Genomic DNA, 17,302 nt, shown 5'->3' on the forward strand with positions numbered 1-17,302 from the left:
TGAGGTGGTGTTTATCCAGTTTGCAACAACCTCAGACACTGCTGTCCCTCCCAGAGAAAGGTATATCCAAGACACAGTAGAGGACATTTTATTGAGGGATTTGGGGCTGGAAGCACATCCACTGACAGTCCCTCTGCATCATTACACAGAAGCTAACACACTTTCTTCTTAAAACAGCAGAACAAATATCTCAAAACTGAATGTTGCTAGTCAAATAGTATTTGTTCATTATTAAATTGCTCTAATTTCGATCTAAACTATGCATTATCTCAAGATGCACTGACTCAGTGGTATATCACAGCAGAACTCTGAGCTGCTAGTGCTATTCATGCAAAGTAAATGCAGACACACACTCTGGAAAAAAAGAGCCATCAATCTGTGACATAAAGGGACTTGAGAGTACAAGAGGGACATCTTCAGATCAATTTGTCCTACTGCCAACTGGAACATCCAGCCTGGAACCCTAAACGCTTCTTTATTAAAGAGTGCTTGTGGCTGCTCCTTTAAATTCATATAAAAATTCCAGACTTAATGTTATTATTGTGCAGACAATGTTTGTTCTAAAAATTCAAAAGTAGTGATGCAGAAAGAACTGACAAAGGAAAGAAGATTTCAATTACCAGCTACTTCCACCACTCCTTGCTTTAGCTGAATCACCGTTGAGTGTACATGTGTGGCTATAGCTAAATAATAAGATGCATCTTTGAAAGGAAATTTCACATAGCATGCTGGAAGTGCCAAGGCCTGTTCTGTGTTACCAGAATTAAGCAAACTAGAGCTCTGTCCCACCTTTAGAAGTATGATGAACAGCAAAAATTCCCTGAAAGACAGAAAATGCTTAAAAGACCCTGAGAAGTCCCTTAGTTTGCCAGGACCTTAAAAAGCAAGACCAGTTATCACTGGTAGGACCAGTTACATGAGTAGCAAGCAGTGCTTGGTCTGAAACAAAACTCAGATTTTTCAAGGGTATGCATGACTATATTTTTCTTCTTCCAATTTTACTTATATCAAGGTAGAGGCAGAGACTCTCCCAGCTGCTGCTGCTGAGTCCAGAACTAAGCAGAAACCTGGGGATGCTGCATGCCATTTTGAAGGTGTCTCATGAGTGCTCTCTTGAAGGGAGGCCATAGGGTGCCTGTCTTGGGCACAAGTAGGAAAGAATTCAAAGTGCAAAATGAAACTGAGAACGCTCCTTTGTACGGGGGATACAGATGAACTGGAACCACCTGCAGCAGTTAACAAACAGTAAGATCTATCTAATGAATGAAAACATGGGTATTGACTGAAGAACTCTGAGATCAGCTATACACCAATCTCCTGTTGGGAAAGGAAAGAGCACTTGGAATCAAAACGATCTTTCTAGGATCCAGGGTAATGCAAAATCTAACAAACTTGATGCAAACTGCAAAACTCAGACCTAACACACCACATAAAGGTGTGAAAAGGCAAGACCTCTGTTTGAAAACAGGACTGTATACAATCCATCCAAGCAAATACTCAGCCAAGGAGACTGGAGACACACCAGAGCATCCCTCACCACACATCAAACAGAAAGTGTGAAGGTCACCACAGAAAGATTTCCTGGGTACAGAACAGAAGAGAAACTTGTTTGCACACCCAGGAGCATCAAAAGAATCCTAGTGACATACCAGATGCCAGGGGACTTTTAACTATGTCCCTCTCTAATTGAGGATGAAGCACACACCAACACCATTATCTGCCTGAAGATACTGGCTTACAAAATATGGAACAAACAATAGGAACAGATGCTCATTTGGCCAGATTTCAATAAGCCTCATTAAAATCAAACACCCTGTCCTTGGAGCCCAGGTTCATTGTACATTTCTACCTTATTTAAGCACCTAGCACCAATTCCTGAGGAAGTTGTCCACTTGTGGTTGCACACCAGTAGTATCTTTAAAAGAAACCCTCTTGCAGAGATTTTTTGGTATCTAAATAAACAAAAAGAAGGAGTTTCTATATATATGCCTCTCTGTGTACACACACATGAAAAAACACAATTAGAGATTGCATTTCCTTTTAAAAGACATTAGATTGAATATACATCAGATCTGTTGACCACTCAAAGGCAATGGGCAAAAAGATGCCAAAAAATAACAGAAAAACTCTGGCACATGCAAAAGAAATGATGTTACAGATCACACATATGAAATCTATGCATCACAACGTATAATTTTTAATTTAAGATCCCAGCTATTCAGTCAAAACATGCACACACTTGAAACAATTTCTAATGCTCCTTGTTTGTTTTTACCCAAACAGGTGCAAGTCCTATCAATGGAGTTTCAGAGGACAAATGCCAGAAAAGAAGGGCTAAGAACAAGGCACAAAGATTCATCAAAATATTATATTCTAGCTTTATTTTAAAATATCGGAATAAAGCCAGTTAATTCATAGGTTTGCAAAAGGCACTGAGCACCTGGCTGCAGAGTCAGCATGACACTGTACACAAAACCAGACACACAAGGTTTCCTAACAAACACAAGGTTTCCTAACAAACACAAGCTTCCTTAAGTGATCAAAATACTGTGGCCCTATGCTGCTTTCCACACCTGAATACGTGTATCTGTTTTTTCCCCCTTCTATTTTAGGAAAATGCCAGTTGTTAGGTTGGTAGTTTACACTGGATGTCCTGCACAGAAGCACTTGTTCACAAGAGGGTTTAACAAATGGGCAGTGCTCCAGTCTGAGAGAAGATACCTCAATATTGATATGTGTGGCCTCAAGGGAACTGCATTTCATTCTTTGAATAAACTTTTAGAAATGTCAAGCACACAATCAGCAAATGCCATTAATACAGTCTTAACAGAGCACAATTATCTTTTCTGCAAGTAGGTGCAGAATCAGAAATTTAGTTTCAGAAAAACCATTGTATCTTGCAGACTGACTGACACATCTGACAAGCAGCTGATAATGCAGACAGTGGATTCCAGTCAGGGCTGATAATGCACTGCAGAATCAGAAAAAATAAATAATGATTTCCAAAGTAACCCTTCCTGTGTTTCAATGCAAATTCAAAAAAAAAAAATTGAACCCCCTACATTTGGAAAAGTGATGCAAATAATGAAAACTGCAGAACCTTCCAGTATTCACCTCCCTGACAAAACACTCCAAAGTCCAAGGCCAGAAAATACATCAATCATGGAGGATAAAACTTGCTGTGTGCATGTGGTGAGAAAAAGCCTCTGGACTCCCTAAATCCCATTTAAGCCCTTCACCTAGGGAACATTTAAGAGTTGTGCCATTTGCCTATGCCATCACTGAACCATCTGCTTTTAGATAGTTGGATTTATAAATGCTTTGAGACTTCTGGAATTTGAAAGACAAGCTTTCTTAAAACCAACTTCATTTGGTTTGTAGATAGGAAGGCAAAAGAAAGGAGTACAACAGCCAGGCAAGCAAGTACTAGAGGAATTATACCCCCAGAAAAGTCCTTATGCTTTTTTTCTTTTTTAGAGAAATATATCTACATATATATATACACACACACATGTATGTGCATGAATGTATGCATATATATCTGTATATATAGATATAGATATATATGTTTATATATGGTTTTCCATACCTATATGATGGCAGACTTTCCAAGAGTATATATACACATACACTGCCGTACAGCATATAGAGACGTGATACTTCGAAAACATACACTTTTTTATCTCCAGGATGATGTCTTAAATTCATCCTCAATAGCATGAAACAAGCTTCGCTGTTCCTGCCTTGAGCCCTACCCACACCTCTCACCACAAACCTGCTGAAAACATAACTTTTGGAGAGCTTATTAGCTAGGACATGAAGTTGTTAAAGTATGTGATTTTATTTAAAAGAGGCACCGCCTAAATTAGCAGTACTTCTTGCACAACCTTGCTCCTTAGTGACGCAATCAGGTCAAAGAGGACACTGTAGAGCAGATGGGGTTGAATGGGTTTACTCACTGAGCTTGCTGTGAGCTGCTTTTTGGCACTGGAACAATGCTCGGTGATGAGACAACTCAGCCAGAGTTGCTCTGCTTAAAGAGTTTCACCTAGTCTGTATCATAAAGCACCTTAGGAAGTGTGCAAGAGCAGTCATGTCAAGAAGGGAAGTGCTGGTATCAAACTTTGTACCAGAACTGGTAGCTTCTCTCAGAAGTGCTTCTCCAGTGGAAGGTAAATGGCATGTCAAGCACAATTTATGAGAGCTAAGCCACCTGCAACCATCATTACAAACTTCTATGGTAGCCAATTCCCTGACAAGAGTCAAAAGTAATGGGACATCCAAATTTCACCAGCAAAACCCCAGCAAAGATTTAGCTGGGAAATTATCTTAAAGGTCAGTACAAAAGTGGCCCCTGAAGGGACAAGGCACCTTTAACAACCAATCAAAGTACGAAAGAAATGGACCTCAAGAAGATCAAGGAATAATAACTGAAAGAGAAAACAGGCTTTTGAGTGGTCAGGTTTGTGGTGACAGAGGAGCAACAAAATGCCAGCTGGTTTCAGTAACAGATGGCTGCATGCACTGGTCTGTCCTGCATGCCCATTCTAAACTTCCTTTCAGTGGAAATACAAAGCTTACACAAGACTAAATGCATCTTTCATGCAGCCTTTGCACACATCATCATGGTTCAAATGTCCTCCATTCACAAATAGACCATGCTGTACATTGTTTTACTCTAGTTATGCTGAATTCTAAGAAAAGAGGATAGCTAATGGCACCTCATCCTTTCCAACCCCATTTACCTTAATTGTCAAGAAATTACTTTTCTGTGACAGGCTAATAAATTCATTTTCTTACCATTCTGACTGCAATATCTCCCTCGTCCCTTTCCTTTAAGTACAGTGTTCACTGTATTTTAATTGAAAAGTCTTTTTGCACCTCCCTTCTGGTAGCTAAGAAATGGAACCATGATACACAGAGCTCTCATGCAGTATTTCTAATATATATATGGACATTTGTCATTTGAAGTTGCCACAGCTAATTACATGGCTGGCATAGGTCATCCCACTGAAAAAGCCTATTACTTGTATGGCAGAATGAACCTTTCAATCCCACATAGCTCAGGACTCAAGTAATCATTTCCAGCAGAGAAAAACAGCAAAACAGGATCCTACACTGAAGGACAGAAAAGCCTACCCAAAATACTTGCTCTTTTGTTTAAATATTTTTCCTAACTGTAGCATTTAACAAGAACTTTTGTTGACTAACAATGAACGATTTGCTAAAAATCCCTCAAAATCAAAGCCGTTCTCTTACTTACTTTGGCCACACAATTTTCAGTCTTCATAGCAGTGCTTCCTAGACATACTGTTTCCTGGTTTAAGCACAGTCTGGCACAGCTGTTGTAGGTCTGCAGAAAGATTAAAATGGTTATGAATAGAAGAATAGAAGAACACAATTTTCTTTCAGGCACCACATTTTTGGCACAGGAACCTACACTAACTCTACAACTCTACTACATTTCCTTTTTCTAAGACGCAAATGTTTCAAACCAAAATAAACTGGTTTATAGCAAAAGTCTATGTTCAGGGCATGCATGTTCTCTGAGAAGCCATGTACAATTTTACAGTATGGAAATACAAAGATTTTTCTTCTCTGTTCCTTTGAAAATGGAAAAAAAAAATCTCATCTCAGTTTTCGTTCTTTCACAAAATGCTGCATGATGGAACAATTAAAGCGAGGTGATTTCTACACACTGGTTATCAGAGAGTACGTCAAATGTGAATAAACATCAGAATTTGACTTCATCAGAATGTAAAATGTAAAATACACAGGACACAAGGAAGGTTATAATCAGAAGGGAGGAAATGCAGACCACATTTCATTGCTGTATTTAATCTTCTCAGTTTGTAAAGCTTTTTAAATTTTTTTTGAAGTAGAATGTCTTTTTTCTTTAATGCTGTCCTGCCCAAGTGACCCCCAGCTGGGGCTGCAGACTTCAGAGTCTTTGCAGAGCACATCACTCGTGGTCTCTCACTCTTTTGAGGGAAGTGTATGAAAAATACTTACAAAGTGGGCTTAAAATAATTTGGCTGTTTAAACTAGTATGCCTGAAGAACTCAGGAGCTTCTAACTGAGGCTCTTCTCCTCACCCTCAGCACCTTTGCATCTAAGAGCTTCAGTACGGGATTAATATACCAGCCACCATTTAGAGAAAAATGCTCCCATGCAAAAATGGCAGCTCAAAAGCAAGCACCAACTTGATTTGTTTCAAGAGTAGAAAGCAGACCACAGAGAAGATGCTGCCACCTCAAAAAGTTGTGTGGGGAAACCTGAAAGATGCTGAAAAAGAATGAAATTAAACTTGTTACAAAGACATTTTCAAGAGCACTAAGTAAAGCATAATAACATTCATTATATTTTAAGACTGCCTTAATGGGAGGATGCACAAAGACTTGTAGTGAGCTGCCTATCAGTTATCTCCCTGTAATAGTCACTGGCAATCTCTGGAGATGGTATTTTTGGGGCTTGCTACGATTTCCATTTGCTATGACTTCAACCTTAAACCTGCTATAGGTTACAAAACCTGTGGACAACACTGGCATAATAAGGGCACCTAAACTTCTCCCTCTGTCCTAAAGCTCTATTACCAGAGCCAGGTTCCCTCAGTGCCAAGAACCAAAAACCTTCTCTTGCCCCTCTGCCAGACGCCTGACTGTGCAAAATGCTGTCAGCAGCAACACAAAAACTGGGAGAGGGGCACATGGCAAAGGATGTCAGAGACAAGAATGCAAAGAGATTAAAAGGGGTTTACATTGAGTAATAGGAGATGTGTCCACCAAGCCAGTGTTCCCAACAGCCCCCAGCTGAGGTAAGCACCAACTGATGGGCACTGAGTGTTTACAATCAGTTTATAACATTCACCTAAGTTCTTATGATCCTCATGAAACATTCCTTACTGCACACCATGGGAAATCAGTATACTGGCTTAGGTGGATCTGTACTGGACCAGCAGAGTACAAACATTCTTGAGAAACTAAGGAAATCACAGTCCTTTCTACCTTACCTGTTTACAGAGCCCCTTTAAAGTTCACCACGAAACAGAAACAAAAGAGAGCACAGAAGCCCTATCTCCTCCATTGCTTTAGCGTTCATGTTTTATTTCTCAGCTAGCTCTCTAACCAGAAAACAACCAGTGACAGACAGGAATGCAGAATATTCTGGCTCCAGTAGTTCTCCTCACATGTCACAACACTGATATCTGCTCTGACTAGAAGCCAGCAAGAAATTTCTGTCTCTAGACCCAGAAGGAGAAACTGAAAAATTCAAACACACAAATTCTTTCAAGGTGCTGTGCAGATGAACAAAGTGCATCTTTCAGCAGGGGAGGCTCAGATTCAAACTGGATTAGGCCACAAGCAAACAGAAGTCTGATTGCCTCTTGCAAATATTTGCCAACATCATAAAACCATCCCCCTGGAATGCATAAAACTTTCTCCTCAGAAGAAAGATCAGAATGGTATAGACTACTATAAACTGGGGCTTAGATATAGTACCCCAACTGATAGACAAAAAGTTGATACCATCTGCTTTGCACTGACATTCAGACAATACCATGCAAACATCATTTTACGGGCATGGTATTAGTTAAATTCAACCAGATTGTGAAGGCGAAAAACCATGAAGAGTTGGTAAGATTCTTTGTTCAGTTTTCACATTTGTGTAATTTAACCCATTTATTGTAAATCTGATTTTTTTCACTTGCAATTTAACTCCTAGAACTCCATATGCAGTATTTCTGCACAACTTGTCTGCTACACCCTGTAAGTTTTATGAGGAGCCCTGATTGAGGAAAGCTACTACTAGCTCCACTTTGCAGATCAAAAGCTCAGCCACATAAACACTTATTGAACACAACAAGGAAGTCTGTGGCTCTGTGAACTGAACCATGAACTCAAATCTTGTCAGTCTTTTTCCTCCCAAGACAGGTATGCACAAACCTTGGTTGCATGCCAGCTTTATAAAAGCTGGGCTTACAACAGGCTTTCTCCGCATTTACAAATGGGAAAGACCAGACAATCCAAACACAAAATGTGAAATACTAAATGCTAAACCTAGAGACATCAGCATTTTCTGAGAATGAAAGAAGCTCACTATGCACTATTCAAAAGTTACATACATGTCAGAATGCAAATACAAAAAATTATTCTAGTGAATTGCTTAATTTTGATTACTTTCACCCACACATTACATCTCCAGGAACAGTACCAACTCAACAGTACCAACTGAACTTCCAGCATAACTTGTTTGTCAAATCCACAATACCAGGATTACTGACATTTGACAGAACTAGTATAGTGTAAATTTAAAGCAGATAAAATGAAACACTCCTTCACACAGTTGGCAGTGAACTTCTGGTGCTTCCTGCCCTAGGACATTGTGCAGAGAAACATCATCAGAAGTGGAAAAAGGGACTAAACAAACTCATGGACAGCAGCTCCACAGATATTCAGCACAGATATCTTCCAGACATCCCTAGTGAAACAGCAGTAGATGCTGCAGGGACAGGAGGGCAATGGAGCACCAAAAGAGGCCAGACTTCCTTGCTCCCATTCAACAGCACTTTCCACTGACAGTGCTGGAGTTGGCTATGGATGAGGTGACTCTGGGTCTGACTGACCTGGGCATTCTCATGCTATCAGTACACCACTCTGCCCTTTGAAAACATGCCAAGGAACTCCTCCTTCCCAACCTTTTCAACCATAGAAGGAGAGAAGAACATGCTTTTACAGTAAGAGCCAACTTTTACACAGTAATTTTATTACATAAGGATTTATGTATGTGCCAAATTACCAGATGACCATTTAGTCCTTCAGCAGTAGAAGTAAAAGGGAAAAAGAGAAAATTGTGAAGAGTATATACTGTGGATTCAACACATCAGGATGTATATTTGAGAATAAAACATAAAGTACTCTTCAGTTTGACATACATTACTATCTTTTCAAAGTTACAAAGTTCTTATTTTCAAATTCTCACAGAAGAATGCCTTATTAGCCTTGTGGGATGAATAAAGAGGGCAAAGAAGATCCACACACATGTTCTACAGTACGTTTTAAAGGGTTGAAAGCAAAACACAGAAAACCTAGTTCTCCCTTAAAGTCCAGAGGAAAAAGAAGTAATGTCACTCTACTTGATAGGTCTTAACAGAAACGTACTGCCAATGTTACAAAGAAGCTGCATCTGGCTCATGAGGCCAGGTCGTAAGAAGCTTGGAGAATATATTGTCAAGGCAGTACTACATGGTAGTCTTCAAATGCTTTTTGGTAGTCTCCAAATGCTTTTTGCAGGCAGCAGTTACTGGCTACTGAGAGACACAAAATGGCTGCTGGACATGGAGATTTGGTTTCATCTGATATTGCTTGTACACTAATAGTTATTGTGAATAGGTCCAGTGAATAGACTAGTGAATTCTGAAAGCAGAATTAATGTCATATCATCAAGTAATAATGCAGAGCCCTTCATGTTAGGTGAAACATTTGATGGTGTCTGATGCTACACAGCAACATAAGAGTACCTCCTTCCATTTGTTCCAATGCCCATGGGAACACTGACTCACCGGGAAGAAAAGCAGGAAAATCAAAGCCAAAACTAAGCCTTAGAGAAGGATATTTCTCAAGTTCGCCTTTAAAGCTTGACCCTTTTACATATCTCATCTAATCAGCTCCAAAACTGTTCAAGTTTCTCCTCACCTTTCATCAAAATAAGAGGTTTCTTCACCAAGGAAAAGTATTCTGAAATGGTAGCCTGGTTCAATGCTACAGGCAGACAGCTTTGCGTTGGAGTGCTTTAATATGTTTTTACATTGCATATAAAGCATGCAAACATAAACCAGTTTGTTGAAAACTACCCTCTTTGTGGAAGCTGGCTGTAATTCTGAACAAGTTTTCAATTTTCACACCGCTGCTAGGGTAAAACATTTTAAAGACTTTAATTTTTACAGTGGCTTCAATGACACAAGATTATCTAACAAAGTAATGGTTAATCAATAGAGGGTTTAGTTGTCAGGTGAAACATATAACACACTAAAAGGGATTGATTGCAAGACTCCTCCTTATTTACTAGAAGGTATATATTTAAAATGACACAAACTTGTTACCAAGCTGCATTCCTTTAACCTTGCAAAAGCCGTTTGAAAAGTGTGTTAAGCAGCCCTATAGCCAAACCAGATCTAATGAAAGAAAAAAAGAAACCTACAAATATATGGGAGCACCAAATCATGTCAGAAGCAGGGGAACCACAAGGCTGTATTCACTCTCAGCCAAAGGCTTAAAATGCCACAGAGGTACTAGACTATGGTTCACTAAAGATAGAGCTGTATCTGATCTCATTCCGTAAGTGTCTTTGGTTACATTTTTCTTTTTAAAGAAAGTATGATCCTGCTCTTTGACACAAACACATAAACATTTCTACTCTTGTCTGTGCAGCTCTGGATGAACACTGAGCACCAGGCTGAAGCCTCGAACCCCAGGCAGAACTCCATGTATGTGCAGCTTTTCTACCAACTGAAATCCATTTCTTTGGCCATTCATTCCAAGAATCCCCAGTCCCTGAACAAAGCTCTGCTTTTTAATAGAAGCTGCAACCCAGGAGTTCAATAAGATTTCCCCCCCAATAGTTAGTAATTACATGATTTATCAGAGAAAGATAACACTAATAAAAACACAGCAAAAAGACAAAACCCATACCCTCCCTTCAAGTCATTTTCAGGGGAAAGATTATTAAACTGTTCTTTTTGAACAAGGGCTTTTGTAGCTAAGCACAAATTGCCAAACAGTTAGAAAAAAAAGTTATTAGGCTCTGAAGAATTCAGCAGAAGTGGGAAGTTATATAAACAAATCACTCCAGCAGATTTGGAAAGATCGCTTTCATCTTATTTAGAGTCTTAGGAGACTTGTATTAATTACCCTTTAAAGGTCTTTCACATGGACTATTTAAAATAAATGCAATTTATTTATTTATTTCAAATGAGGTACTTCTTCTGAAAGAATTAAGTAATCTTAACAAATTTAAAAACGTTTTTATAAAGAGGTAATTAAAAAGAAGACTAGAATTAAGTCAAGCTGTAAGACGTTACCCAGGATCCACCTCGACTATTTTCTTAAGACGAAATTTTTATCCCTAGCCCAGCCTTGGGAAGGATAGTCTCCACAGCAAGTCATAAGACAAAATAAAGACTAGCCAAACAAAAACCTAGATCATTTACAGGATTTTCCCTAAAGCACAGTTTGTCATATTGCAATTACACCTTGCTGACTGTGAAAGCCAGAGTCCTTAATATTGCCACTAGAGGGAAGACGTGTCTTAACACACGGCAATGGCAGTTGGGGAGTGGGTTTTCTTGAGCAATTACCATAACAAAGCTCCCTTGGCTGTGTGTACCTTCTAATTACCCAGTACAATTAAAATGACTTACCTAAAACAAACATGGGGAAAAAAAAGGCCCCTAAAACAAAAAAAACTCAAGACAATGCAAACAAAAAGCTTTAGTCCAATATGCTTGTTACCTGAAATTACATTAAAGCTGAAGATTTTTTTAAACTCATCCATCAATGCACAAGGGGGAGGAAACACAAAAAGGAGTATGCCACAATGCCCAACACCACAGGGCTGTTCAGCTATGTAAAAGCATTAAAACAAACAAAAACAAAGAGCAAGGCAAACTAGATCTCTTGTTAAAGAAAAGAAGGGCGAAAAAAAAGAAAAAGAAAATGTGGTATTTAGCCATCTGGTAGCTGCTTGAAAACAAATTGTCCTCAGAAGAGCAGAAATACAGTATGTCTTCTTGCAGTTCACTGGCTTATGAATCAGACTACTTTTCCTACTTTTTTTTTAATACAGGCATGGTAATTTTAGACTTCTGTGCAGCTCCTTTCACTTCCCTCTTGTCCCACTGTGCAGACATAACCATGGCCATCCCAATCAGACCCAGTTGTTCTAACTTGGATGCATTATTCACAGTCTTTCAAGATACATCTTGTTGGGCCCATTGTTCAAAACCCCCCAGGATTTTTTTTCCCGTAACAGCTACTTGCTGATTTTTAAACCCTTATATCTTTCATTTTATAAGGCGTATCATTAAGGGAAGATGGCAGCCAAGTGATTTTTCTTTCCATTGACAATTTGTGACATTTTTCCAGCAGAATACAAGGTGTTGAAAACCTGGCAGCTGTTACCTCCTGGGATGAAGATCCTTTTTTATCCTCCCTTGACAGTTTAACTCAATGGGTCAGCACCTTTAAAGACTGCAAAGTACCACTGAAGTGGATGGAGGCTTGAATTACTGCTCCCTCCCTAATCAATGTAAACCCTCACTGCAGGTGAAACTCTTAATCTATAGAGGTGCATGGGGGAGGAAAATGTAATGCCCTGAGCCAGATGGTTTTCATCTTGTTTTTTAAAGAAGAAAGGAACAAGCTAACAAGGGGACAGCTACTTTTGTTAGCTTCTTGGCCTCTCTCATGGCTTCGGATCCCCAGGGTTCCAGCCACACAAGAGAAAGAATACAGAAAAACATAAACACTTAAAGAAATATAACTAGGGGGCTGGCAACATGCTGCTTTCAAAGAGCTGGGAGCCCTGTTCAGCGCTTTATTTATCACTGCCCACGTTCTTCGGATGGTAAGTGGACATGGACACAAAGGGCAGGGGGGAGCAGACAACACTTGCAATTTACTCAATTACAGAGGAATGCAGCAATGCGGTGGGGTGACAGATTCCTATTAGCACTAATGCTGAAAGAGCCCAGTGGCCTTTCCGCCACGAGGCAGCATTCCCATTGTAACTTAGACTCCAGCACATCCCGCTTTGGCCAGCTTTGTAACACGCACTAGGTGTCACAAAGGAATGGAAATTATTTTTTTGTTGTTGTTGTTTGAGAATAATGAGCAAAAAAAAAAACTTAAAAAGGAAGAATAATCGAGCAAGTAAGGCTAAGGGTGTACCTCTAGCAATTTCAGGGGGCTTTTCAACCAGCAATTCCTTATTAGCAAGCGTTGTGTAAAAGATGAGGTAACCAGCATAACTTTATAGACTAGGACTGCCCTGCCAAGACAGCTCTCCAACACAAGGTAAATCTGAAGTGCAGCATCTTCCCCAAAGAGACGGAGGGAGATGAAGGACCCTCTCTTCCTCCCCATCATCCAACTTTCCTCATCATTCAAGAAGAGGGCTTCAATCTTGCATGGCAGAAACAGTTTTGCAGCAGAGAAATACACATGGACAGGAGCCCTAAGCAGCAGGGTGAGGCTGCCAACTGAAAGTAAACCACTAACAATTGCTACTTCTTGTTTTCCCTTTGCTCTACCTTCTTCAGCCATTTTCTGCTTCTCACAGTTTTCTTGAGTACTGGCTTCAAACTCTTAAGATCAGACTGTGTCTATTTTAACTTTGAAATAGTGCCCAGAGCATGTTTTAGGTGCTACATGTAATTTTAAAAAATTATCTCAAATCTGTAAGAGTGAATTGAGGTAATATTCTGTGCCAAAACCGTAAGAGGGAGAATTCTTGAAAATGCTAAGGGGCTTGTCTGAATGGGGTAAACAGACAGGGATTTTTTTCCCCCGGACTTCCATCTGGAAGCTTGCAGAAAGATAGCAGAGTCCAATGTGAGATTTGCAGGAGGTACACTGTGGCAGCCTTGCTGCTGCCAGCTTTTCCCCACAAGGCACCTTCGCCCACAGATGAACCACAGCAGCAAAAGGCACTTCATTATTGCTGCAGTGAAGAGAAGGGAGGGAGGGTTTTAAACAACCAGCATTGTGCCCGTCTTCTTTAAAAACCAGTAGGGTAATCAAGTTCAGGGCAGCCCCGGACAGCTGCCCTGTGACCTATTCATGTTGACCCCCACTATTCATCACTTTCCTTAGGACTATGAGGGCAAGCTCCCGGGGAGTGACCACCACAATAGACAGATACGAGCCAACAATAATACGGTTCCTGCAAAAAAACCAGATGGCACTGCAATAAATTTACAAATCTGCATTCATGGCTCTGTTAAAAACACCCAGAAGCTAAAAGGCTGGAGGGGCCCCCAGAGAGTTTTCCCTTCCCAGTTTCTAAAGGCCGGCTCTCTCCCCAAGACTATTGAGCTCATGTTCTTCATAAATGAAGAATGGAGACACAGCCCTTAAAATAACAAATGGCTGACCTAATCAATCTAGTATTTGGGTCTAACACTAAATGATAGGCACTGAAAACTAATTATGTTTTTTGGCAAGGAAGTTGAATTAAAATGGAAACACACAGGTTAAAAATGCACTGAAGCATTTGCGAGTCCCTTTGAAAGGGCAGCACACACACACGCTCACATGCAGGGCTTGAAACAGGAACCTGATTCAATAACTCATGCATTTATTTTTAAAATGAATCAGATTAGTCCCATGTGTGACCTGCCGGTCCATCTGTATGAGCTGGACTTAATGGGCACTCTTCTCACGCTTACTTCAGTTTGAAGTATGAGAGAGATAAATTTAGTTTAATTTTCAACAGATCAAGCTATCCATTTTCCAAATGGACCATCTGGATCAGCCTATTAAAATTAATTTATAACTTTGCAGTGTGAAAATTCGTTTGTTAGCTTAAATAAAGTTGCCAAAAACTTTTGCCACTTGTCATTGTTTTTTTCTGGTCTGTTTTCATACTATGATTTTCAGTTTATCCCTTCAAAATTTAATTTTGTCAGATCAAGCACTCAACAAAAACTGAACGTCTGCATCCATATTCCAAAGTCTGTCATAGCTTAGATCTTTTCACTGTTCCAGCAAACAGTGTCAAGTTCATTGCCTTCTTCAGTTTCCCAATGCTAATCTCCATGACTTTTCTCCCTTGCTGCCCTCACATGCACCCAACAGTGCCCATGCCTTCCATTTCCAGCAATTCAAGGACACTGCCCCACTTGTTGAGACTTCTGAAGACACCCATCTCCATAAAACCATTTTAATCAACAGCAAAATGGTATTTCTCTTACTAAGAGTTCCACAGCAGTGAGCAATGGGTGTCTTCAGCTCCTGCCCAAAACTTCAGATGTGTAAGTAAGCATTACACCTCCTTAACACCTCCACCTTCTGGTATGTCTGATTCACAAACTCATCTGAGAAAATGTTATGGCTAAAGCTGCATAACAGCACTGCAAACAAGGCAAGAAAAGGAAACACACCTTTACTTAAACTTGTTAGCAGCTGAGCATGTCAAGACATAGTACTTAGCCTGAAGTGGTCTGATGCATCTCATTAATTTTCTAAGACTAATCAAAAAGTACTAAATATGAGGATATGTTCACTGGAAAGACCATTTAAATAAACAGACTCCTACTCCCATACACTCAATTTCTCTGTGCATGTAGGTCCATGTTCCCCAATAATGAAATATTAAGGGAGTCTTACAGGAGGAACTAAAAATACAAAACCATTCACACAATATTTACCAAGTTAGCATCTTTCCAGTAAAATGGAAGGCATTTTTTGTGTATTATTGCTTTGACAGCATTTTCAGGTCACATTTTTTGGTTCTACAAAGCATGGATAGATGTAAGACATAGCAGTCACTCTGCATACCTTCCTATAGGAGATCCAGATCTTTCCAGTAAGCATTACTCATTGATTGTGAGTATTTAGGCACATGGCTAAATGTGTCTGACTTCTGGAATGAGAGCCCCAGAAAACTCCCACTGCTCCTGTCCATTGCTAATGGAGAGGAGGAACAATCTGAGCTTTCAAAATGCTCAGACAGCTTTATTTCTGTCTACGTAAAGAACCAGAATTCCCTCCATAATGGGCAAAAAATCATGGACAACCACCTCCTATGATCTAGACAAGAGGGCACTTGCTTTAAGACTAGGACTACATCTTGAATTTATTTACAAAGACTGTTCTCAACACAAAGGCCCCAGATAGCAATAGAAGACCCAAGGATTCTGTCCTGCATCTCTCACTGTAAGGACTGGACACAAAGATGGAGACTGACGCAATGTCTCAACAATATCGTGCAACACAGATAACCATCTTCAATGTAAACAATGCCCATTGAATTCCTTCCAATATGAAATCTTGGGACACTACAAGTGGTTTTTCAGTTGTATTCCTGGTATCTACTTGATTATGATGAATTGCGGGCCTGAGGGAAAAGACAGCTTTCCTGTGACGCTAAGAATACTTCTGCAGATTGAGATATAACAAAATGGAAATCCAATTCCAGAAACTGTACCTTCCTCATCTGTATAATACAGTTTGCAAATATCTGTTTCCTCAATCAATAATTACAAGGAAGGACTCAGTGTGATGAGAAGACACACAAAATAAGTAACTCATGATCCTTTTTAATTAACATCTCTTACTATGAATCTTCTTTTGAAGAAGAGTCCTATACCTCTTCTTGCTGAACCTGATGGCTTGCCATGGATAATATAACTCTAAGATAAAACCCCCTGATTTTCTGGGGGGAAAACCCCCCTGATTTTTTGGGGACCTTGTTTCCTATCCTGGGGATACACAGTAAGGACCTAGTAGGTTTGCCCTCTTCCTCCAACTCTTGCTTGTTGTTGAATGCCAACAATTTAAACCAATTAAGCTTAAGAAACAATTCAAGCTTAATCTAACATTTAATCCATTCTGCAAGGTATTCCTTCTCAGCTATAAATGCCAGCATATTGCCTCATGTCTAAAAGACTTATATGGACTACACTTGTTAGATGGATCTGTCTTAGTCACATGTATGTAGTCCTTCACATAACACCTCCTCCCACAAAATCAAACACTCCTATTAAAACATAAAAAAAACCTCAAACCAATCACACAAACCAAACAACTCTGAGAACAAGTGCACTGTATCAAAAAAGATATGTCTTCCTTTACTATGACCCACAACTTCTCCTGGAAATAGCTGATGTGAGGCAGGTTTGTGCCATCTTATTCTTCTGCCTGAGGCTGCTGCTCCTGTGGCTGAGATGCAGAAGGAAATGCAACAATTCCTCAGCTGTTGCAATGTATGGCCTGGGGTATTCACTTAAGTCACATTCACCAATGGTTTCACTCTGATACACCAGGCAGCAACCTCAGGCAGCTAAAGCATGGACATAATTTTGCTTCTGCTGCCTGAAGGTTGCAGTGGGGAGAAAGACCAAAGTGAAAATGGATCAGAAGTCACTAAACCCAACTTAAATTTCCCAGAAAGCACATGCCAGCCTCCCTTTGTTGGCCATGGGGATTAAAAAAAGGAATTATTTTGAATTGGTAAGGAATTTGCTTTACTATATATAAAGGACAAAGAAATATTGTTTTAGTAAACCATCCCTTCTCCTTTTTAC

General features: G+C 39.8%; 1 protein-coding gene across 5 annotated transcripts in view; it reads right to left on the reverse strand.

Annotated features, from left to right (window-relative positions):
• BTRC (beta-transducin repeat containing E3 ubiquitin protein ligase) overlaps window positions 1–17,302 on the reverse strand; it is a 114,098-nt gene that overhangs the window by 47,821 nt on the left and 48,975 nt on the right. For all 5 annotated transcript variants that reach the window (XM_030951745.1, XM_030951743.1, XM_030951744.1 and 2 more), the window contains one exon: window positions 5,264–5,353. In XM_030951745.1, the coding sequence (XP_030807605.1) occupies window positions 5,264–5,353 (90 nt within the window). The remainder of the gene's footprint in view (window positions 1–5,263; window positions 5,354–17,302) is intronic.

This window comes from Camarhynchus parvulus, chromosome 6 (assembly GCF_901933205.1).
Source record: "Camarhynchus parvulus chromosome 6, STF_HiC, whole genome shotgun sequence".
In the NCBI taxonomy this organism is placed as follows: Eukaryota; Metazoa; Chordata; class Aves; order Passeriformes; family Thraupidae; genus Camarhynchus; species Camarhynchus parvulus.